This window comes from Vipera ursinii, assembly GCF_947247035.1.
Source record: "Vipera ursinii genome assembly, chromosome: 3".
Taxonomy (NCBI): Eukaryota; Metazoa; Chordata; class Lepidosauria; order Squamata; family Viperidae; genus Vipera; species Vipera ursinii.
In genome coordinates this window covers 71,409,562-71,435,863 of record NC_139516.1, presented here as the reverse complement: position 1 = coordinate 71,435,863, position 26,302 = coordinate 71,409,562, and the positions used below count along the sequence as shown (strand labels likewise).

The following is a 26,302-nucleotide window of genomic DNA, read 5'->3' as shown; positions in this document are numbered from 1 at the left end:
TTAGGGAGGGTCAGTCCAAGATCTCCTGTGGCTGCATAATAATTCCAGGCTAATCCTTTGCTTGAAGACTCTTCCCTGCCTGGTTGCATGTTCCCAACAAGAAACTCCTTTTAATTTGCTGTTAGAAACATCCTTGATTTTAAATATATGAATAGGTTTCTCAAAAGACAATGAGGTACCTCATAACTGCAGAATAACGGTCATGCATTGATCATATATGCATAATACCATGCAGTTAGTTTAAAATTTTAGAAATCTGGCTGTATATCTTTAAATAAATATGGTCATTCTTAATACAAATCTATGAGGACTCCTTGTGCTTTTGTTTCAGCATGAGAATGAAAGTGGCTGTAAATTAGATTCTGTGCAATATCTTGTTCCTTATTTTTGAACTGATTAGTTTCACACTGTTGGCAGTGACTTACTCTGTTGAATTCAGCTTGGGATTTTGTAGCAATTTTCAGCCTGGTGTTCTAACCCCTGAGGGACTGTGTAGATATTCTGTCAAACCTTTTCCAATGGATGTGTATTTCATTTGTGAGATGTACTGTGCTCATTTAAAAGAACCACTCTTCAATCTGTGATGGAGCATTTTCAGAAGCTTAGAGAGGCAGAAGTCTGACACACACTGACTAAAGTATTGTTCCTTCCTAAGATGCATTGGCTCCGTTAATATGAACAGAATTTCTGTATTATATTGAATTTTGTATTGCAGTGTTCTAATTATTCAAAGGTTATTCTAGATGAAATAAGTAATATACAAAAATATCATCATTTGCTATAGAAATTACTGGAATTACTACCATTGAGGTACTGGTAAATCTATATTCTTTGCCAATTTTAAAGTGTTTCTAAAATAATATGCTGTTAGCACATATTAATATAACAAATGTGAATAATACATAGTGGATCAAATTAGAAAATTGCTTATTCTAATATTTTGCTTCTGAAAATAGGCAAGAAAATATATTTGGAATATGTAACAAGGTCCTTTAAAGTCTTGGTTCATGGCTGATTAGTTGCTTGTAATTTTTTTGGGTCTTTTTCAGAAGAACAAAGTAATAGTCAGTTTGGATCTTAGTAGCTCATCAAATGACTTACATAAACCTAATACATAAAAATCATTCTGATTTATGATCAGAATTTCAAATATCTGCATTTTGTTGTCACTAAAAAATAAGGAATGGGTGAACAAAGAAGCACTAGGGAATGTTGTTGCTAGAGGTTTTTTTTTTTAAAATTTACTTCAAATACTTGGGATATTTATTCTAAGAAGAAACTCACAAAATTTCCAGAAATATTCATAAATCAGATATTAGTGGCAATTCTTATTGTAGCCATTCTTTATTCTAGAAAATTATCATTGCATAACTATGTAAGTCATGAGTAACATTAAAAGACAACTACGATCATTCTATTAATTACATTCTTTTTTTAAAAATTTACAGATGTTACTTGGAAGATGGAGCTTCAAAAGGTGCCTGGCTGAATCGATCAAGTATTATTTTTGCAGGAGGAGACAAGTGGTCAGTAGATCCTCGAGTTTCAATTGCAACAGCAAATAAAAGAGAATACAGTCTCCAGATACAGAATGTGGATGTGTCAGATGATGGTCTATATACTTGTTCAGTGCAGACCCAACATACGCCCAGAACCATGCAGGTGTACTTAACTGTAAAAGGTATAAAAAATTCCATTTTCTAAATTTTAATTAATTTTTGTAGACAGAATCAATTTGGCATTTGATTGTAAAAGATAATTAATTCATTTATAGTTTTGTTTGATGCCATGAATTAAAAATACAGTTGGCATAATTGTAGTCAGTTACAAACACATGTCAAAATGTGTGGGAGTATGAATGTTTTGTGAAAAAGAGCTGGGAGGATTGATTTTGTGTTTGCAGAAAAATGTATGGTATTTATTAAGATTAAGAGATGCCATGTATTCTAACTTTAAAAGTTAGAATTATAATCAGACCTCCCATTATGAAAAAGCTTTTGTTCATTGCTCCCTGCATGAAATATGTACCAGTTCGTTAAAATTATATAATCCTATTTGTTTGCCACAGCTAGATACCATTATGAAACAAGCACCAGAAATAAAAATTGAAGATAAGTGTCCTCTTCTGGTCTAATACTTTTTTCAACTTAATTATTTGGAGTCAAGCTTATTGAAGATGTTATTCAACAGTTTAGTTGCAAGTAAAATGATTTATATCCACAATGATTTGAGTAATTATGAATTTGGATTAAACGAGACCTATTCTGTTCAATTTAGCCTCCAATCTAAAACAAGCATGACATTTCATCTTTTTCTTTTGTGCATACTTTAACTTGCAGTGGGAGATGCCCTCCCTTGTCTACCTTACGAACCTCTTATTTCATTAAAAGAGTGCAAAAGTAAAATGAATTTCTCAGTTCAGTTTAGCAGCTCCTTATTTAAGTGGAGGGACAAAGTAAAAATATACATTATTTTCAGTCTGTTGTCTCTCCCTTACAGTCAACATTGCCATCCCATTTTTCTCCATTAGAGATTTATGTAGTAAATTAGATTATTTGCTGAAGTTTTCTGTTGACTACTGCAATATTTCCTAGTTTCATACAGAAACATTACTTAAGTGAGAAATGCATATTTTTTTCCACAGTCTCTATGCATTAGACTTGCCGCACCACTTTTTTGATTAACCAATATTTCAAATATCTAATAGATCTAATATTTTCCACCATAATTGATATATGACTCTGGCTTCATAGTTAACCAAAGCACAGAATCTTTGTCAGGATATATGTAGTAAACATATACATCATATGTCTGAAGATAAAGAAAAAGGATGGCCTATATATAGTCAGAAGAACTTGTGTATTGGCTATGTTTCACATGAAGCAGTAATATACTTAAAATTAGCAGTGGATTAAGTATACAGTTCATTAACTGTAACACAGACTATCACACTAACTGTTTCTGAAAATGGTTTGTTAGTCCCTCTTTTCCCAGATCAGTGAACTGACCAGCAGCTGACATTACTTTTTTAAAAAAATAACCCACTCCCCCACCCACCCACCCCCCAAAATGAGAGTGCTGAAGAGTAGTTGAAGTCAAATTCATTCTAAGTTAAATGAGACAAGTTGAAGCTTTGTTAAAGTTTTCTATCTTGATCAAATTTGGGCAATGTCACTTCATTCAGGCAGTATGCTAAGCATAACCAAATTTAGCCAAATTTACTATATGAACCAAGTCATACTTTGATCATTGCTTAGCTTAGTGGAATGCTGTTAGGGTCTGCTGAAGCTGTTCTTCCAGGCACATTAGCTCATCTCTATTTTATAATGTCTCTTCTCAAATAGTGACTTCTGGTAGCATCACCTCTGCATACATTTATTTATTTATTTTTATTTTAATTCCATTTATATCCCACCCTTCTCTGAAGACTCAGGGCGGCTTACAAGCTTAGCAGTAGCCTTCATTCTATGTATATGCCTGCTTATTAGGGCTTTCACACACACCCCAAGCAGCATTATTACAAAGTCAGCTTATTGCCCCCAACAATCTGGGTCCTCATTTTACCGACCTCGGAAGGATGGAAGGCTGAGTCAACCTTGAGCCTGGTGGGACTCGAACCTGCACTAATTGCAGGCAGCTGGTGTTACTTAAGGAGGCATTAGCCCACTGCTCCACATCCCAAAATGAAAATCCCTCAGTGTCTAATAAGCCATTAAAAAGAAATGCATGCAGCCCACACTAAGAAGATATTGGAGGATGAAAAAAAATCAGTTTTTCTGAAATTGATTTTAGCTAAGGCACACCCTGAATGAGAGCACTTTGATTCCTAGAATTCTTCAACCTTAATGGCCATACTGAGAATTCTGGGAATTGAAGTCCATATGTCTGAAAGGTACCAAATTGGCTAAATGCTGCCCCAAACACTGAGAAAAAGATGCTTTGGACCAGACAGTGTTCAAAGTATTAAAAAAAATGCCTGGCATGTGATTTCATCAGTTGAGAGCCAAAAAGCAAGAATAGTATTCCATGCTTTTACAGGTGTTAGTAGACAAAAGAAGATCCTGTCAAAATTGTGTATGTTGAGAGAGTGAAAAAAAAATTCTCTGAAATAGATATAGCATTCTGAAAATACTGCAGATAAGATTCAGAGGAAATGAGTATGTTTTTCTTTCAGAAACTAGAAAATAACAACAATTACGGTCTCATAAGGAAAATGGCAACTTGATGTAGGCAGCTCAGAAGAGTATTTATTTTGGTAATCAAAGTTCTTTATGTATCTTTTCATTGAAACAAATAGTCATTAAAGTCATTTCCTGCAAGTATTAATAAAGTTCAAGAGGGATAGATATTATTATTGCAACCGAGGTCAAAGTAAAGAACATAAATGTCACTGAAAACAGTGTTCCATGAAAATTTGCAAAATAACAAAAACCACAAAAGCATGCTGTCAAATACACTGTTTTTCAGAAAACTCTCATCCTTATCATGGCAACACATGTTTAGTTGCACATTTGAACTTGATAATTTGTGTGGTAGGTTTCCTGGTACAATGAAACTAGATAGTTATAAAGTCCCAGAACATTTATCATATTGATCACCAGTGAAGCTGCTGTAAATTTTATAAAACAGAGCACCATTTTGTGTCAATAACCTTCTCAGAGATTAGGCATGCCCTAATTGAATATTCTAATGGACAGGTGGTTTAGGAATTAACAAAGAGATGAAGGAAGCCTTTGATCTCATGAGTTGCTCTGCCAAACTGGCTTGGCCATCTGATTGCTGCCTATATTTTTCCTAAAACGTTCTTTTATGCTGTCACTTCAGATTTCTGTATTTAAGCCCCTATAAAGTACAAACAAAGAAAATCAGATTAGAAATACCTTGCATGCGTTGTTGTTATTGTTGTTTACAAAAGATAAAAAGATGAATAAATGAGGAAAGATCACTTTGTTTATTTGGTGGCATCTATCTTGTAATAAAATCTGGGAGTTTACAAGGATAACTATCAATAATATATTTGACGCTGTATCCTAAGTTGGATCATTGATTCATTTCATCTGATATCATCCACTTCACTCACTATGACTTTCCAGATTTTCAGCAAAAGATTTTTATACTAAGATTTATTTATTTTTTTTGTATTCCAGATGACAGGGTGAATCCTTCTTAGCTTGCTACTGCAGCATGCACTAGTACTGTATATGGTAGTCATTTTGTAAAACAGGGGTCTTCAAACTTGACCCTTTTATGACTTGTGGACTTCAACTCTGGGAGTCCATAAGTCATAAAAGGGCCAAGTTTGAAGAGCCCTGTTGTAAAATAATAGTGTTTGTCTTCACTGAATATGCAACTGTTTATTGACATGTTTGTGTATAATATATGCAGTTCTAAAAGCATTTTTCCAGGTATTCAGTGGTGTTTATAAATAATTTGTTTGCAATTTACTGTATTTCTGTGAATATTTTCCCATAATATTTTGCATATACGTAAGCTCATAAACATCACAGCTTTACAAATTCCACCATATACAAGGACCCTTGAATACTTTTTTCTAAGACTGGTGTTTTTCAGGCATGTATTAAATGGTGAATTATATTACATTAGTTCTGTCTTCACGTTCTCTAAAGGTAATTAGACTTCTTTCATTTATTGAAATGGTGAATACTTGAATGATGATGATTTTTCATAAGCAAATAGGTTCACTCTGTCATAAGTCAATGTACCTTGTTCTGCTTATTCATACAAGTAAAATTTTAATATATAGATTTACAGTCTGTTGCCCCAAGACCTCACATAACTGTCACAATAGAGCTGCCTTTGAATAGCTTCTGGAAGCATAAGCTATAGTGGTACAAACATTTGAGGGCATCTTTTGCTTGGCACATATGATGGCTAGGTTCTGCGAGCTGTGTTGTCTAAAGTGCTGCTAGTGATATCCAAAGCTCTTTATAGTCTGGGACCAGCTTATTTGTGGGACAATCTCCCCAGTTGCATCTACCCATAAGATCCAGCAGAAAATAAATGCTCCAAGTCCCATCTATTAGGGATTGAGGCAGCCTTTACTGCTACGATGCCCACTTTCTAGAACATCATTCCTTCAGAGACTAGATTTGCCCTAACTCTATAGGCTTTCTGTAAGGCCTTAAAAACCTGGATTTGTTGTTTATTCTTAGGCCCAGGTTATGTGGTTGAGCCTGTATCTCAATTATGTTGTTGTGTTGGTTGATTGTATCTTACCTGCCTTATATTTGTTATTTATTGTTTTTTAAATGTTTTATTGATTTTTTTTATTTTGTTAGCTATCTAAAGTTATATGTTTGAGATGGATGGCCATATTAATTGAATGAAAAAATAAGTAGTGATTGAATTCTGAATTGTAATATGATAGACAGGGAAAAATATGAAATACGTGGGAGAAATCATAAAAACTCAGATGGATCTCTGCCAAATTCATCTTATTTACATTTAAATTGCATTGAAGCAAACGTAGGTTTTACTTTAGTTTTTATTATGTTGTAGGCTCTACACTCTATTCAGTAGGCTCTCAGAACAAAAAAAGGTTGTGCATTCCATTTTTAGTGAGTCATACATGTTTCTGGTGAACATAATTATTTCCATTTTTACATTGGAGATATTATGGATAAAAAGAAGAACAAGACACTGCAAACTTATGGGTCAAATTAAGACAGTAATATTGTCTTCTCTGGAGGATAAATGATAATATCTCTTGTGCAAACCAGGAATAAATTTACAATCAACATTTCTTTATTTGCACAGAGATACAAAAGCAGCTTGGATAAATAACATAACTTAATCCACGCATTCTTCACAAAATAGTAATGAATCTATCTTCAAACATATATCTTTGCCTTAAAGATTTTATCTAAACCAGGCCAAACCTATTATTTGTTAAAGCAGGGGTTTCAAATTTTTTCAGGCAGATAAACTGATGTTAACTCTATGTCCTGGATGTATATTACAACATGTTACAGAATGTGACTTACTTTGGAAACATTAGACAGATGCCCAGCACTGCTGGGTCAATCTGTGGCCCAAGACCCTAGATGTGAATATTAATCAAAAGAAGTGCTTGCTAATTTATGTAGTAAAACCCAAAGACAATAATTCTTGTCCTGATCTATGTTGGACTTGCCAACAAAATCTGAGCCTCAAATTAGTCTTTCACTCATATTTATATTGTCTTAGACTGAATCATGTTTATCTTGAAACTAAAATAAAAGAGAAAACTTGTAAGACACAGGAGAAAGATAATGAAACATTTATATTTCTGACAACCCAATTTCGAAATGATAAAACTGTTGTTAAAAGAACTGGGATCTTCTTCTTCTTCTTTCTTTTTTTTTGACATTAACACTTTACATTTGTCTAACTATTGTCTACATTTGAGTTACTGTTGCTAGAGGAAATTATATGATAGAGTGTGACCCAATCCACATTTGTATTTTCTTCTGGAGTAATTCAAGCATAGTGCAATCCAATATATGTCTACTCAATGAGTTAAATAGAGCTTGCTCCAAGGTAAATAGATATAGAACCACAGTCTGAATCTGAAATATTTACAGCAAGTTATATAATGGGAAGAGAGAAGCAAAGAAATACTGATGGGAGGAAAAGAAGATTCAAAAAGAAAGCAAAAAAAATCACTACAATGACAGCATGTAGATGATTGGCATGGCAGTTGGGCAAAACATGAAGTAAGAAAAAATTGAGAAAAAAAATGGACAGACTCTTTTCACATTTGAAATTCTTTCTGCCCTACAAGGTGAGCTCGGTTGACCTATGGACATGTTAGTCTAACATGACATGAGGGAAATGTCACTTACTCACTTCCAGAATGAAAAATGTCCAAATATATTGCCTCTCTTTCAAAATTAAGCCTCACGCGCAGGCACGGATTAACAATGAAACATTCAGAATGAAATATTTCTTTGTAATTGTGAGATCTATTTCTTTTTAACTCCAGTACTGGCACTACTCTCTAGTGTTCTATCCATTTTATCTATTATTCAATGCACTGTGTTAACAATAAGCCCAAAGCCTCTGGATTGAAATTCTGTGTGCTGCATATATTAAATACATCTCAGGGACACTGGCTTATCTTGGAATCCAATAATAAAAATGAAATATCAATCATAACTAGCACATTTGTTTTAAAATGTAAGGATAAATAACAGTATGAGGTGCAAATAAAAATAGTTTCTTAATTATCAATTGGATTCTGCCTTTCTATCTGCATTTGGGCTCTTACTGAGATTAAAATTAGCAATACCACTTAGACTTATATACCGCTTCACAATGCTTTACAGCCCTCTCTAAGCGGTTTACAGAATCAGCATATTGCTTCCAACAATCTGGGTCCTCATTTTACCCATCTCGGAAGGATGGAAAGTTGACTCAATCTTTAGCCGGTGAGAATTGAACTGCTGGCAGTTGGCAGAATTAGCCTGTGCCACCAAGGCTCTTGTGATTGGATTAGTTTACAATGCATGCATGCCCTTTAATAGCCCCTTGCCTCCTTCAGTATTGTAACTTTTAAAAATGTGAGGCTTTCTGGAATGAAAAACCACCACAACGTGGAAAAAGAAATTCACAATATTTAGATTACTTGCAGTCTTCATCACAAACTAAATCAACATGCATCAAAGGAGAAGAGCAATTATGTTTGTTGGCTTTACATACAACATTCACTACTGTGTATAAGAATACACACACACACACACACACACACAATATTTGTTGGATGCAACTTTGCATGCACCGGCTTTCTGTGCCTATTATCCAATTGACCACTAGGGGCAATAGGCAGAGAGTTAGCAGTGTGGGTTTTTTTATCTTTACTGAATTTCCCTTCTTTCTCTAACATTTCCTTTATGCATCTCTGGGTAAGAGGTCTGCTAGTAGTTAAGCAAAAAAAATGTCATTCTTTCCTTCCTCCGTTCTGTCTTTCATCTCTGCTGACTCTACCCTGTACAGATACTTACTTGATTTGTACTCTCTCTATAATGGAAAAGAACATAATACAGATTCTTAGTTGTAGACAGACTTAAGGAACTCCATGTTTCTTCCTAGATACAACTTGTTTATTTTTCTTTCACGCAAACATCAGGCTCAAGAATACGTTATTATAAATAGTTATAGTGTTAACTGTAATATTTTTCTCCACACATTCTTTATACAAGTAGTCCTTGACTTACAACAGTTCACTTAGTGACCACTCAAAGTTACAACGTCACTGAAAAAAGTGACTTATGACACGACCATTGCAGCATCCCCAGGGTCATGTGGACAAAATTTGGATGTTTGGCAACTGACTCATATTTATGATAGTTGCAATATCCCAGAATCATGAGATCACCTTTTGGGACCTTGTGACAAGTAAAGTCAATGTGGAAACCAGATTTATTTAACAACCATCTTACCAACTTAAATACTGAACTGCTTCACTTAACAACTGTGGCAAGAAAGGTCATAAAGTTGGACAAAATTTACTTGACAAAAGTTTCATTTAGCAACAGAAATTTTGGTCTCTGTTGTCATAAGTTGAGGACTAGCTGTACTGTAGCTTATCGGCTAGCAAACCTATCTAATATTCACTAGAAAATTAACTGTTCAGGAATGTCGAACTTTCAGGCTGGGGACTTTTCAAGAATTTGTCCTACAAAATGCATTGAGCCAATGGTATCAAAGTAAAGCAAATTCTTTTTGCTTATGACTCCAATGTGCTTATTTTTAAATACCACACCTGAGATCTATTAATTCAAGAAGGATGATAGTTCTAGGTTACTTCTCTCCTTGACTAGTTTCCATCCGTTGCTTCTTGTCCTGCCTTCAGGCGCTTTGGGCAATAGCTTGACTCCCTCTTCTTTGTGGCAGCCCCTGAGATATTGGAACACTGCTATCATGTCATCCCTTGTCCTTCTCTTCATTAAACTAGACATACCCCTTTTCAGCAACCATTCCTTATATGTTTTAGCCTTCAGTCCTCTAATCCCCTTTGTTGCTCTTCTCTGTACTCTTTCTAGAGTCTCAACATCTTTTTTACATTGTATTGAGCAAAGCTGGATGCAGTATTCCAAGTGTGGTCTTACCGAGGCATTGTTAAGTGGTATTAATACTTCACATGATCCTTATTCTATCCCTCTGTTAATGCAGCCTAGCACTGTGTTGGCTTTTTTGGCAGTTGCAGCATACTGCTGGCTCATATTTAAGTGATTGTCTACTAGGACTCCAAGATCCCTCTCACAGTTACTACTGTTGAGCAAGGTACCACCTATACTATACCTGTACATTTGGTTTTTCTTGCCTAAATGTAGAACCTTACTTTTTTCACCATTGAATTTCACTTTGTTAGATAGCACCCAGTGTTCAAGTCTGTCCAGATCCTCCTGTATCTTAAGCCTATCTTCCGGAGTATTGGCTATTCCTGCCAGCTTGGTGTCGTCTGCAAATTTGATGAGTTCCCCATCTACCCCCTCATCCAAATTGTTGATGAAGATGTTGAAGAGCACTGGGCCCAGAACAGAGCCCTGGGGCACCCCACTACACACTTCCCTCCATGTAGATGCAGTTCCATTGAGGACCACACACTGAGTACGGCTGGTCAGCCAGCTACGAATTCATCTGGTGGTGATGCTGTCTAACCCACATTTTTCTATCTTATCAAGTAGTAGGTTGTGATCTACTTTATCATGTCTGGGTATGACAATTACCTTCTTGTTTCTCAGAATTATGATACTTTATGAGCTTGCCTATCCTGTTTGACAATATTCTATGCAAAACAAACAGTCACCGTGTAAAGAAATAGCATCCCAAATTGTTTTTGATTGGTTTATCCAATCAAAAGAAAAGAAAAGCTTCAGGTTTCATTAATATTTAAATTTTAAATATTTTCTGTATTGTCATTATGTTTATCCAGTATGTTTTCACATATTTACAAGATCACCATATATGATCAAATGTACCTGGATTTTTATTACCTTTTCAACACATATTAGAAGTCCCTCTATACATTTTCACTAGTCTAAAATGTTTATGTCCAATATTAATAATCCTTGGATACTTCACAGCAGGGCTTTTTTTCTCATAGAACGCTCAGAACAGCATTTTGGCACCTTTATTTGCAAAAAAAAGCTCCCTCTATTGGCTTTAGTAGTAGGCAATCTTGACTCTTTTTTATGACTTGTGGACTTCAACTCCCAGAAATCCTGAGCCAGCCACACTGAGGGGAAAGAGAGAGGTTTCCAAGCTGAGCCATGCTGGCTCAGGAATTCTGGGAGTTTAAGTCCTTGAGTCATAAATGAGCCAAGCTTGCCTACCCTGCACTAGAGGAGGACATTAAAATTATTTACAAGGTTACTTCTTTAAGAACTAATTTTTTAGAATATAAAACAGCTAATTCAAAAAAGTCAGCAGGAAATAACCTCACATTTTTCATCTGCTTCTGTCTTTTGGAAAGTAAAATTAGATAACAAAATAATCTATTTCCTATGTTAACATCTCTGCAATGAAATCAATAAAGGTAACAGGAAAGAAATGAGAAACATTTTTTCTCAATGTAATATGTCTAATTTAGCTGATTCTAAAAAAATAGTATCTTTTGTACATACTCTATTACAACTAAACCACTTTAAATTAAACAATTTTTAAGAATGAAATATTCTTAATTTGGACTTTACTTTTACTGTTTGGACTGTTGTGTGTTTTGAAAAATAGATTATTTAGAATCTAGTTATGTTGCACTTCAGTCTTTAAATAATTAACCTAGTATATACATAACAATATATGATGTTTTCCATGGTGAGCTTAACATCAATAACAACATTTATTAAAAAGGCTAAAATAATTTCTGGTGGTATTATCTGTACATTAAAATTTTGTTTAGTCACAATCTTTCAAAAGATGTTACATATGTGCATAAGTGTAGTCAGTAGCATATGCCTTTTTAAAAATATCAAACATGCAAAGAAACAAAAATAAGTCCAAAATATCTGTATTACATCTAGAAATGCCAACTTTGCAACCAATATTTCTCATCCATAACTATGGCACCCTAAGGATACCTGCATACATGCAAATGCTTCTCTGGGATCAGTAACGCAGCAGAGATTGCTTTTTCCTTTCAGTAACAGATTGCTGGGAAATACCAAACATGGACTTGAGAATTCCAATGTTTGTTACAAATTTTTCTGGATGTGGTTGGAAAGAGGCTGTTTGGCGCCAGAGACCACTGCCATGAGGAACACAGCTCTGGGTCGGGGTTCGGAGCAGCTCTGGGTGGGGGCTCAGCACGGGCCACGGCGTGGCAACTGCAGGTAGGGGAATTCCCACAGCGGCTGTGAGGAGGGGAATTCCCACGTCATGTGGCTCCGAGCCACAGGGGCGGGGTGCAAAGGACGGGCGGTGACGCAGTAGCAAGACACTAGCATCGCTCCAAATGACAGCACCTCTTTTCTGGCACCTTTTTTTTTTAAGAAAAAAAGCACTGCTTCACAGCATTCCCAATTAGTTGCCTATATTGCCATCGCATTCAGCTTAATAGTACACAGGTTCTGATCAGATTAGCAGTTGTCTAAAACATTCCCTGCGTCTCCACAAAATAATCATAACTGCTCTTGTTATTTTGAAAGCTTTTTAAATATAGCCTTCTACAGATTAACTTTGCTATAGACATGCTTGAATCTTTGAAATTCAAAAGTCATCTAGTTTTTCAAGTGAAGTAGGATCTCCTTTGCAATACTGAGAAGCACTCAAAAATCTTGGTTAGATTATTATCCTGATATCTCTGGGTATGGATTTCAGAATAAAACCAATACACTACACTGTTTTTGCAGTTTTGTGAATTTAGACCAGTTCTGAATACCCATATACCTTCACAATATCTGGAAAACATGGCAGACAAAATATGGAGAATAACATTGAACTCTGTGATGTGAATGCAAATAACACAGTTATACACAGGAAGCTCACAACTTCTTTGAAAACTAAAGCCTCACTGCTTACATTTCACTTATTTTGGTTCTGTCCAACTACAGGTGAAACTCGAAAAATTAGAATATCGTGCAAAAGTTCATTTATTTCAGTAATGCAACTTAAAAGGGGAAACTAATATATGAGATAGACTCATTACATGCAAAGCAAGATAGTTCAAGCCGTGATTTGTCATAATTGTGATGATTATGGCTTACAGCTCATGAAAACCCCAAATCCACAATCTCAGAAAATTAGAATATTGTGAAAAGGTGCAATATTCTAGGCTCAAAGTGTCCCACTCTAATCAGCTAATTAAGCCATAACACCTGCAAAGGGTTCCTGAGCCTTTAAATGGTCTCTCAGTCTGGTTCAGTAGGAATCACAATCATGGGGAAGACTGCTGACCTGACAGTTGTGCAGAAAACCATCATTGACACCCTCCATAAGGAGGGAAAGCCTCAAAAGCTAATTGCAAAAGAAGTTGGATGTTCCCAAAGTGCTGTATCAAAGCACATTAATAGAAAGTTATGTGGAAGGGAAAAGTGTGGAAGAAAAAGGTGCAGAAGCAGCAGGGATGACTGCATCCTGGAGATGATTGTCAGGAAAAGGCCATTCAAAAGTGTTGGGGACTTTCACAAGGAGTGGACTGAGGCTGGAGTCAGTGCATCAAGAGCCATCACACACACAGACGGATCCTGGACATGGGCTTCAAATGTCGTATTCCTCTTGTCAAGCTGCTCCTGAACACAAACAACGTCAGAAGCGTCTTACCTGGGCTAAAAAAAACAGACCTGGTCTGTTGCTCAGTGGTCCAAAGTCCTCTTTTCTGATGAGAGCAACTTTTGCATCTCATTTGGAAACCAAGGACCCAGAGTCTGGAAGAAGAATGGAGAGGCACACACTGCAAGATGCTTGAAGTCCAGTGTGAAGTTTCCACAGTCTGTGTTGATTTGGGGAGCCATGTCATCTGCTGGTGTTGGTCCACTGTGTTTCATTAAGTCCAGGGTCAATGCAGCCATCTACCAGGAAATTTTGGAGCACTTCATGCTTCCTTCCACAGACGAGCTTTATGGGGATGCTGACTTCATTTTCCAGCAGGACTTGACTTAGAGAATCTATGGGGCATTGCCAAGAGAAAGATGAGAGACATGACACTGAACAATGCAGAAGAGCTGAAGGCCGCTATTGAAGCATCCTGGTCTTCTATAACACCTCAGCAGTGCCACAGGCTGATAGCTTCCATGCCAGGTCGCATTGAGGCAGTAATTGCAGCAAAAGGGGCCCAAACCAAGTACTGAGTACATATGCATGCTTATACTTTTCAGATGTACGATATTGTTCTATGTACACTCCTTGTTTTATTGATTGCATGTAATATTCTAATTTTCTGAGATTGTGGATTTGGGGTTTTCATGAGCTGTACGCCGTAATTATCACAATTATGACAAATCACGGCTTGAACTATCTTGCTTTGCATGTAATGAGTCTATCTCATATATTAGTTGCATTACTGAAATAAATGAACTTTTGCACGATATTCTAATTTTTTGAGTTTCACCTGTATGTAACTCCCTTCCTATGTTGTACACCTGCATTCCTTTATCTGTACATGTAAATACAATTTATGGATTCACTGTGTCATTGCAATTGATGCTTTTGAATTAAATATGTTCAATATTTCCAGTGTAATAGGTGCTGCCCTTTTCTACTAATAAACCTCCCTAATGCCCCCATAAATATTAATGTATTGATTTAGTCTCTACAATGTTTGTGAAGACTAATTTATTTCCTAAATCTGGCCAAGAGGGACTTGTATTTGGGACTAACAAGATAAATCTTATACAGATTTATTTAAAGTGGGGCAAAATAAATATGCAGAAGACATCTATAATCATACCAGCAGCCACTTCCCACTTAAAACTGACAAAGCATTGCTCTTTTAAATTGCTGCTGCTTGAGACGTCAGTTTGTTATAAAATTAACTTCTTGATGCCAGCAACTGTTATCAACTTGTCTTTTCTCCATGAAGAAAGCCAGGAAGATTGAACAAATTTATGCTGGACTGCAAAGTAGCCTGGTAAGATTTAGAAAACAATAGACAGGCAATTGTTCTGTAAAATACATATTTACGCATTTTTATTATTGTCACATGGATGCTTCTTCTTATATACTTTTCAGTGTATAAAGTGTAAATTTGACAGTCCTCTGTCACTTAAGTACACACAAGCCTAGTATGAGTTTTTGTTCATCTGCTCAGTACGTAAACCTACCCAGAGCACAAGAGATTAGAGAGTTGAGTGTCACACAGTCGTGGGTGTCACTTGAGGCAGTTTCTAAATGCTTTTGCAAAAGGGGAAGTGTAAAGCAGTCTGTAATATAATCTACTAATATGATCTAATATGAACCACTTGTTCAAATGAGGGGCATGCACCACTTAGCTCATTTGTATCATCGCCATAATAAACATGGTAAAGAAGGGTAGATCTCTATTCTTCCATAAAAGAAATGTGATCTGTGGTTCACATTAAAAAATAAAATACCAAAGGTAGTTTGGGAAAGAGATGGGAGGAAATATATAACAGCAGTGGTTTGTGAGATTCGGAACCCAGTTCAGAGGTTTACAATCTCCTTTAGCAAGGTATAAAACTCTTGCAGGCTCTTAATAAAGACTTAGTATTGGGTCCAGATTAATATGGCATCAATTTAAAAAAAATATAGTTGTGTATAATATAAACTTTCAGTGAACTTAAAGGATGAATTCATATTTGGTAATAATTCAATGTGCAATATGTTAGAGGCTACATGTTGAATGCAAAAAAGAGAAGGAAAGTGAATTTATTTAAATTAGGAAGAAGGCAAGTCCAGATTTTTTTTAATGGTTTTTAAATAGATTTTCTTGGGCAATAACTAGACAAAAGAAATTTTATAAAAATGGGCCAGTCACAACTTATCACAGAGTTGTTGTTGTGGAGAAAATAAGAGGAAGGTGTGTTACATGTGTGCGCTGCTGTGAGTCATTTCTGAAAAGAAAGGTAAAATATAAATTAACAACAAAAAAATATAAATAGCTTCTGACTATTTTCAGGATTAGGAAATCTGATGCTATAACAATTCTGTTAAAAAACTTTTTCATCTTGAATTTTTCTGTAAACAAGCTTGCCAAATTCCTGAAATATGGGGAGATGTTTTCATGCAACTCAATATCTTTGTAACCCTGTATTAAAAAGAAAGAAACCCTAAGACATATTTATATTCAATTTCAAGTAATCCTTTAATGATACCCCATTCAATTTGAAATTGGTTGATGTCATCTTCTTTGTACAATTACATGAACTATATTAGTTGAATCAGCTGGCATTCTGTTAGTTAAGGGGGAAAAATGAGGCAAGAATGTCTGTCTCCTGTAATTTCTGAGCACTATGTGTGTACCTGTATCTCTATGTCTGCATGCATAAGTACACACAGAGAGAAGGACTGATTAAATTAGTCATATCATTCTACTGATATAAAACAGGTCTTAGGAAATAAAGTAATTAGAATATTTTAAAATTAAAAGAGGGGAATTGCTTTATTCAGAATCAGAATAGAGCTGGAAGGGACCTTGGAGGTCTCCTAGTCCAACCTCCTGCTCAAGCAGGAGACCCTATACCAGGGGTGTCAAACTCAATTTCATTGAGGGCCGCATCAGCATTGTGGTTGCCCTCAAGGGGCTGGGTGGGTGTGGCCTACTGGGTGGGCATGGCTAGAGTGCATATGGCCTACTGGGTGGGCGTGGCCAGCTCTACATCGTTCCCATCAAGGGTGCCTATGGGGGCCTGGTCAAGAGTGGGACAGATCTGAGGGTCTCTGGCAGAAGGAGGGTCTCTGGGCCATGGCCAAGGCAGTGGGGGCCGTTCCCTCACTGTTTCCAGGATGGCTTCACGGGCCACATGAAACCACTTTGCGGGCCGGATCTGGCCCCCGGGCCTTGTGTTTGACATGTCTGCCCTATACAATTTGATACAAGGGTCTGTCCAATGTCTTCTTAAAAACCTCCAGTGATGAAGCACCCACAATTCCTGAAGGTAAGTTCTTCCACTAGTTAAATGTTCTCACTGTTAGAAAGTTGGTTTCCATCCATTGTTTCTTCCCCTGCCTCCTGGTGCTTTGGAAAATAAGTTGACCCCCTCTTTTTTCTGGCAGCCCCTCAAACTGGAATACTGCTATCATGTCACCCCAAGTCCTTCTTATCTCTAGACTAGCCATGCCCAGTTCCTGCAGCCATTCTTCCTGTTTTTGTCTCCAGGCCTTTAATCATCCTAGTTGCTCTTCTCTGCACGTTTTCCAAAGTCTCAACATTTTTTTTTTGTAATGTGGTGACTAAAACTGGATGCAGTATTCCAGGTGTTGATCTTATTAACATTTATAAAGTGGTAATAATACTTCATATGATTTTGATTCCATGCCTCTGTTTATACAATAAATTAAACAATTTATATAATTTATAATACATAATGGTATTAGCTTTTTTTAGCTGCTGTCACACACCGCTGGCTCATTTAGAGGATTACTTTAGAAGTTTAGAAAAGTTGTAAATGTTTATAGGAATGGTGATCATTTCAGAATATTTTAAAACACTGGTATAAATTATATGGTTTATCCTGCAATGTCTGATAGACAAAGGATAAGTTACAATAGGTTTTTTAAAAGTATACATAAACATATCTTAATATTCAAATAATGTGTATGAAATTGATGTGAAATAACAGTTTCTCAGTAACCCACTGCATAACCTAGGTGCCAAATCCAACAATCTAAAAACAATCAAGTTATAAACTATTACAGAAAAAGGAACAGCCAACTAATTAAACTAGAATTCAATGCTTTTTTTTTAAGGAGATCCAGAATGAATTGAAATGCAGGCAATGTTCTTTCAAGATGCCACAACTAATCCAGCTAAAGTTGAACAGATTTCTTTGCATGACAGAAATCCTTCTGGGACCTTATATGCCTTTTTGGCATATAAATGAATCAGGATTCCATTTTTTTTGGGTACAAAGCTAATGGTGTCTCGCTCGTGAAACGTTTCGAGTGGAATGTTATCATCAGTTAAAAATCTTTTTGTCAACTTTGTTTAATGTGCTATATGATGAAATAGCTTTGGAAATAAAATTCCACATTTTCACTTCAAAGATGTGAAGATTGGTGAGAAATAGAAGGTCTCAAATCTAGACTGTGAAGAAAAGGTAGACAAGCAGAAACATCAAAGGAAATCTTATTTGTCCATATTCAAATCTAAACTAAAATTAATTTTGTGATAGCTAAAATCCTATATCAACAGGTTTTTCAATACATTTAAGTAGATTTTTCAATATTTTACTTTGCTTCCCTTGTATTTATCAAGTCATTATGAACCAAACAGATTTTGGCACAAATTTGAGGCTAGTTTTGCCTTTCTAATCAAAATGAGACTGTTTCCTTCAGCACTTGTGATCTCTGCAGCGATAAAATAACTTTGGTCTTTGGGTAGGTAGAATAACAATTTTGCAATAATGAGGTATATCCGTTGTTGATGAGGGGTTAGAGAAGGAGCAGATCATTGGAAATGAAAAACAAGAAAAAGAAGAAAGGGAATGTGTTTCTCCTTGCACATAAAATGATTACAGGCAAATACATCTGTTGTAGTCTGACATTCTACCCACTCCTTCATTTCTTAAAGGCAAATGATATATTTATACTTATTGGTTAAACATTTCTTTTTTGCAGTTAGTAATTATGTGCCTTCCTCTATCTTCCTGCTTTCAACCTTGCAAGTTAAACAAATCTAATTATAAAAATGCAGAACATTACATGTATCAATAAAGGCAATTAAAATGCTAGGAATGTAATTAAGAAGAAAATTATAATTTTGAGAAGGAAAATGAATATGCTCAAGGGCATTTACATTTGGAAACAAGAGCAAAAATAATTGCAACAGGCCAGGAATGCTGTAAACAATATTTATTTACAAAAGAAAATGGAAAATAGATTTGCAATTTCAGAGCTAAAATCAGTATTGTACCAGTATCATGAAGGACTCCTGTTCAACAGATTCCTAGCTATAAGAATATATTTGGCCTTGACTTTGGGTCACGTCCTGACTGCTCAGTACAGGTAATCCTTAAAGTTGTAAAGTGAATTGTGCCATATTTCATGACCTTTTTTGCCACAGTTGTAAAGAGAATTGCTGCAGTTGTTAACTGAATCGTGCAATTCTTAAGTGAATCTGGATTCCCCATTTCTGTTGCTTTTCGGAAGTCAGCTGGGAAGGTTACAAATGGTGTTCACATGACCCCATGATGTTGCAACTCTCATAAATACATGTCAGTGTCGTGTGCCCAAATTTTGATCACATGACCATGGGGATGCTGCAACGCTGGTAAAATGTGAAAGAATAGTTATGCTTTTTCTCAGTGCCATTATAACTTCAAACGGTCACTAAACAACTGGTGGTAATTTGAGGACTACCTGTTCTTGCATTCTTTCCAATGACATTCTCATGGTCAGTTTGCTCTTGTGTTCTGAAGTTGGACTGGATTTGAAACTGTATCATTAACTCAATGGTTCTATTCGGTGGTGGGATTCAAATACCTGAACAACTGGTTCTCTGCGTGGGTGCAGGCCTTGGCCTCTGAGGCCTAGGACAGATTTCCACATACTTCCAGCAGACATCCACACAGTCCCAGCAGCCCGTTCTAGGTCTGAGAGGCCTCCTCCAGGCCTCTGAGGTCTAGGACAGACTTCCAGAAGCAGTGTGCATTCAGCTGGTTCTCCAAACTCAAGCAAAATTTAGCTACCGGTTCTGCCAAACCAGTGCAAACTGGCTGAATCCCATCACTGGTTCTATTACATTAGCAATACACTGCCTTTCCTGGGACTAGGACCTTATATTTAAATTTTTAATAATTTTTAATTGGTGCTGTCCTCAAGCAAATCATCTACCAAGTAGTAATATTATTGATGGATGTATTTAAAATGCCTGACACCCAATGATTTAATGCTATACAGCATTAAAACATGGCATGGGTCCGGAGTACCTTAGGGAGCACCTGCGGCCGGCATCAACTTCCCTCCACCCAGTGAGCTCCCACAGAGAGGGCCTCCTCAGGGTGCCACCGGTCAGAGAATGCCGACTGGTGGCCCCCAGGGGGAGGGCCTTCTCTGTGGGTGCACCAGACCTTTGGAACTGTTTACCGGTTGAGCTCCGGATGGCTCCCGACCTTCGCTTCTTCCGATGTGATCTAAAAACCTATTTGTTTGAACAAGCCGGCCTGGTCTGATGGGTTTGGGGTTTTAATTATTGTTTTTAAGTAATTTATTTATTGTATTTGGGCACTAGGGTTTAATCTGTTTTTAATTTTTGTATTTTGGCATTTTTGGTATTTATTGCCCTGTTCACCGCCCTGAGTCCTTCAGGAGAAGGGCGGTATACAAATTAAATTAAATAAATAAATAAATTAAATAAAACACAGAGCAATAAAATAAAAGAAGAAAAAAGGTGTGCATCCAGAAAATAAACCATACCAAAGAAAAACAAAACCCTATAAGGTCTCACCATCAACAATAAGTTCTGGGAGAATATCCAGGTTTTCAGTGCTTTCCGTGATATAATCACGATAGGAGCCATGTGGATCTGTAGTGAGTTGCCATTCAAGAGATCAGGCACCATGACCGAGTTTATTAGTTCACAATTAGTCCATACGATTTGTACATATATTTCTCAATATCATACTGCATAATATTGATTGTAACATCTTAAAATAACTCCCTGATTTCTGAAGAAATCAGAGCATATTCATAATTTATATGCAAGCTGTGTAGCACTGAAGGGTTGGTGCAAAATTGGGGGAATCACACTGCTCATGTATTGATATTCTAGGGTTCCTTATTACTAGTCAATTTGGCTGGAACTAATGAGAGGGACGCGGTGGCTCAGTGGGTTAGGACGCTGAGCTCGTCGATCAGAAGATCAGCAGTTTGGCGGGTCGAATCCTGAGTGCCGCATAACAGAGTGAGTGCCTGTTACTCGTCCTAGCTTCTGCCCACCTAGCAGTTCGAAAGCACGTAAAAATGCAAATAGAAAAATAGGGACCACTACAGTGGGAAGGTAACAGTGTTCCGTGCGCCTTTGGCGTCTAGTCATGCCGGCCACATGACCATGGAGACGTCCTCAGACAAGCACTGGCTCTTCGGCTTTGAAACGGAGATGAGCACTGGCCCCTAGAGTCAGAAACGACTAGCACGCATGTGCGGGGGAACCTTTACCTTTACCTTAATGAGAGTTGTAGTTCAGCAATATCTGTTAAGTCCCTTCCTTTAGGCTAGCAACATCTTAGCGAAAAGATCTCAGACACTCATCTGGGGTGTTCCCTCTTGAAAATAAGAGGAAGACAGAATAAACCTATTTGGCATCATGCCATTTAGGCTATTGAAATTACTTGGTTTCCAAAGAAAGCAATGTGGTACTCAATTTCTTGGGAGACCAAATACATACCAAGAGAAAGTTGAGTATGATACACTATCTCATTAAATAACTTTAAGGATGGCTGCTCACAGTTTGTTTCTTAAAGGTTGAAGTAGTTTCCCTCAGTTTCCATACTTCACCACTTCATGCTGCTTTATAAGAAAATAATTCTTCCCCATCTCTTTCTTGTGCTTTATACCAGAATTCTCTGAAAATTCTGTTTTCTTTCTTTCCGTTGCTAAAATATGTCTATGGTGACCTTAGTAGAATGTTATTTATTTATTTATAAATAAATAAGAATGTTATCATAGGTTTTGTGAGGAAGCCATCACCTTTAACATTGGGTAATTACAGTGTCCGCTGTTTTGCTGCAATTTGTCTATGAAAGAAAGACCATTTGAGTAAGAGTTTAATAATGGTATACGATAACTCTGACAGCAGGGGATAAAATTGTTGATTACAGCTGTAGTAACAAAAACATACTTAAACCTAAAAATCCATAATGTATTACTTGGAAGAAATTTTACAGGTCATCTAGTCCAACATTCTACTTACCGGTAGCACAGATTCACTGAAACACCCCTGAAAGTTGTCTATCTATCCTTCATTTGAAAACTTCAGTGAGGGAGACACCATACTATCGCTTAGCAGTTTTTGTCATCAAGAAGTCCTTGGTCTTTATTCTTTTCTTAATTTCAAAATGAAACAGATGACTTGGACACGGTGGCTCAGTGGGTTAGGACGCTGAGCTTGTCGATCAGAAGGTCAGCAGTTTGGCGGGTCGAATCCCGAGTGCCGCATAACAGAGTGAGCACCTGTTACTTGTCCCAGCTTCTGTCAACCTAGCATTTCGAAAGCATGTAAAAATGCAAGTAGAAAAATAGGGACCACTATGGTGGGAAGGTAACAGCGTTCCATGCGCCTTTGACGTCTAGTCATGCCGGCCAGATGACCATGGAGATGTCCTTGGACAAGTGCTGGCTCTTCAGCTTTGAAACGGAGATGAGCACCGGCCCCTAGAGTTGCAAACGACTAGCACGCATGTGTGGGGCAACCTTTACCCTTTACCTTTATGTTATTTTAAGTGACAGGTAGTCAAGAAATGCTCCTCACACTAACACTTGGTGCATCATCTATGAAGAGCTTGGAAAAGATTTTCAGATTTCAATATGTATCTCTGCCTACAAAGATGAGAATCGTGCAAGCCATGATATTTTCTGTGACACACTCTGGAAGCAAAAGTTGGACTTTGAAGAAGCAGGAAAGGAAGACTCCTGAGTATGCCATGGCAGCCAAGAAAACAAATGGATCATCGAACAACTCAATGAAGGTGGAAGGTGGAAATGACTAAGCTCAAATTATCTTACTTCAGATCCATTATGTGTAAATCTAGCTTACCGGAAAGGCTCTAATGCTGGGAAAGCCAGAAAAAAGGACGACAAGAGGACAACCAACAGCAAAGTTGATGGAGTCAGGTATATTGGCAATGGGTACATCACTGAAAGATGTGAAAGACTGGATTAGGGATAGAGGGTTATGGAGAAAAATCTATGTAAAATCTATGTAATTGCTAAGAGTTCACAATGATATAATGGCACATAATCAATCATCTGAACTTTTCTCTGAACTTTATCAAGCTTTTCATTTCCTTTTTTTAAAAACAGAGCCCAGTGCTAGCTAACCAACAAGCTCCTCCATTTCCCTACTCTGTAGCAAGAATTGGCACATGTTCAGTTGAACATCAATCAGTTGGATTCAGTCAAATGTCCAAGCCTGTAATCGTCACTTTAAACCATGTATCTTTTAAGGAGTGCTTGCCTCCAAAATATTATGAGAAATTTAATCAAAAATCTTACTGTGATCAAGGTACATTATTTCCAGGCCATACCTTGGTCTACCAAACTATCATTATAAAATATATACAGACATACATACACATATATGTCTAGTCTGACATAACTTGTTCTTTGCCAGTCCATACTGGTTCTTAATAACAATAATATTTTGTTCTAAATACTCACATGTATGCTCCCTGACAATCTGTTCAGGCACTTTGCCCAGTATAAACACCATCCCCCTAAACTGACAGAAATGTCATAAGCTCACAGTCTTCATTTTACTATAACATAAGTGTCCATGTTGTTGCAGTTCTGGCTACAAAAGTGCATGATTCCCTAATATATTCAATCCAGCATCAATCTTAATACAATGTGATATTATAACTTCAATACAATTACAGAATATAGCTTTGATATTTCAAAATGGAGTATAGATAAAGATACATACTTTGTGTGTATCCAGTTTCTTCTTTTAAACACTTTTCTAACTATAGCATCTGTCAAGATTCAAGTTTAAGAACCCAAGAAAGGTGATTAACAAATACCAGAATGTTATTTGACTGGATTATATTATGTGAAAAAGATTATTTCCTCTTTTCCTTTTGTCTCATTTACAGTAACTATATAGCAAATATATTTCTTTTGTAGCTTGTTTCTAAACTTCAAAGTAAAGTAATAATGATTGAATTGTCTGTTGCTTTCATGCTTGACTTTAACCTGTCAGAGTTGACAGCTTTCTGGTAGAACACATACTTTGTATGCAGGATTCTTTGTATCCTAATGCCTACAATTAAATAATTGTTCTCTTTTACCTGATAAGAAATATGTGTTCTGAGGCTCTGAAGAGCTTTTGCCAATAAATGTACATGATGTTAGGCCAGCCAATACAGTGATATAACACAGTAGAAAACATGATCATTTCAATGACTTTTCAGATGATGGGTTCTGCTGTGCATGTTCAAGATCAATTGCTATGCATGGAACCAAATAAGATGTATTTTTCCCAGGCTTGTAATCAAATTCAGGTGGGACCCGGTATAAATGACAGTGCTAATTACAGTACATCAACTAAATGTATGGAGACCTTTTCCTTCAGCAGAAAGCAAGGAGAAACGGAAGCCATGTCAGCATGTCCCTTTTTGTATTCATCACAATCCGCCATCTGAATTTTATTGCATCTTGTTTTCTTCTTCTTTTTTTCTTTCCTACCACCAAAGATAATACAACACTTGGTTCATTAATCCAAATCATTTGCAACAACTGCACTCAGTAAAACTGAAGACTGGAATAAAAACAGCAAACTTCATTGGTTTCTTATTCAACCAACTCCTATACTCAGTACTACATGGCTAATTGTACCACAGAGGGGGCAGGGGAGGAGCAAATGAACAGCTTTCTAGACTATAGGCAAAAATATTCTCCAACACACACCTAAGGAAGAAACTAAGCATGATCTGGAAATGGCAGCTAGTCAAGTAAGATCATTTTCAGAGCAGCAGAGACTGAAATTCTGCCCCAATGAACAGAATTGTGTTTGATTCAATTTGCTGTAAAAAAAAACCCTGTTTAAACAAATCATTGCTTTATATGCAATAAAGAGTTTTGCAATTTAAGTGTGACAAAAGTCCTATTTTTTTGTATTGCATATTTTTGCTACTGTTGCTAACTACTCTTATCATACAAGCATCACTAAACTTATTTAGCCCTGTTCACAAGATTTGTGGCTCAAATCCAATTATATTTTATAGTATGGCAGACTTGTCTGTATTATGAAGTAGGCAGAACTCTGCCATTCTGTTTGTGCTTCCTCCTTTCCATGTGGACATACCATTATGACTCTGCTTATATTTATGGCCAGTGCTCTTTACCTAAAGATTGATGGAGAAATCAATTTAACTATTATAATCCTCTGTTTCATTTGAAACCTGTGATCATGAACATTGATATTGTAATTATCAGCAACTCTGAGATTTGTCTCAAAAGAACTGCAAATATTTAGAATACAGGACTTCAAACTATCATTGCATTTTGACAATGCCTAGTAATGTTTATTTTTTGACTAGTATTATCAGGGTTTTTTTTCCTCAGTGAGAGAATTGTACTGAGATCTACTACTCCTTTCCCCAAACGAGCTTCCTGAAAAACTGTGCAAGGTTAGATTTGGTTAATACTTGGAATGACAGGGAAGCTCAATACAGGGAAGCTCAAGGTCATGGTTTAAATTGAGGAAGAAGACAATGGTGACCCATTTCTGTTCTGTTGTCAATAAATCTGCATAGCCACATCTGTGAAGTAACCAGGAGCTGGGCTTGATTCAAAGCGGGCTTTATCTTTCTTAACCATGGTAAATAAATACTTACCATACAGAGTTCTTCATTCTTTTTTTCTTGAATGTAAAAAGGTAAACATTGGGATTTTATTTTTACTTGGATAACATAGCAAGTTTTTAATTTGTAAGTGAAAAAGTCAATTGTATTTTCAAGAGACTACGTATGTTTTAATGCTTTATTAATACTGAAAGGGCCCGCAACTTGGGTGTCCTCCTGGATTCACGGCTTTCATCTAATGGCCGTGACCAGGGGGGGCCTTTGCACAGGTTCACCTAGTGCGCCAGTTGTGCCCCTTTCTGGACCAAGATGCCCTATGCATGGTTACCCATGCCCTTGTCACTTCTCACCTGGATTACTGCAATGCTCTTTACATGGGGCTGCCCTTGAAGTACACCCGGAGGCTTCAGCTGGTGCAAAATGCGGCTGTGTGGGTGCTTATGGGAGTATATCGATACTCCCATGTTACACCACTCCTCCGCGAGCTGCATTGGCTTCCGGTTACCCTCTGGGTGTGATTCAAGGTGCTGGTAATAACCTTAAAAGCCCTACATGGCTTAGGCCTGGGGTACTTGCGAGACCACCTGCTGCCATTATCAACTTCCTATCGCCCGTTTCGCTCCCACAGAGTGGGCCTCCTCAGGGTGCCGTCGGCCAGGCAATGC

General features: G+C 36.9%; 1 protein-coding gene across 1 annotated transcript in view; it reads left to right on the top strand.

The window, feature by feature from the left end:
- Positions 1–26,302, top strand: part of NEGR1 (neuronal growth regulator 1) — a gene marked incomplete at its 3' end in the record, with an annotated part of 549,603 nt that overhangs the window by 273,180 nt on the left and 250,121 nt on the right. Inside the window, exon 2 of the mRNA XM_083360472.1 lies at positions 1,449–1,681. Within this exon, the coding sequence (XP_083216598.1) occupies positions 1,449–1,681 (233 nt within the window). The remainder of the gene's footprint in view (positions 1–1,448; positions 1,682–26,302) is intronic.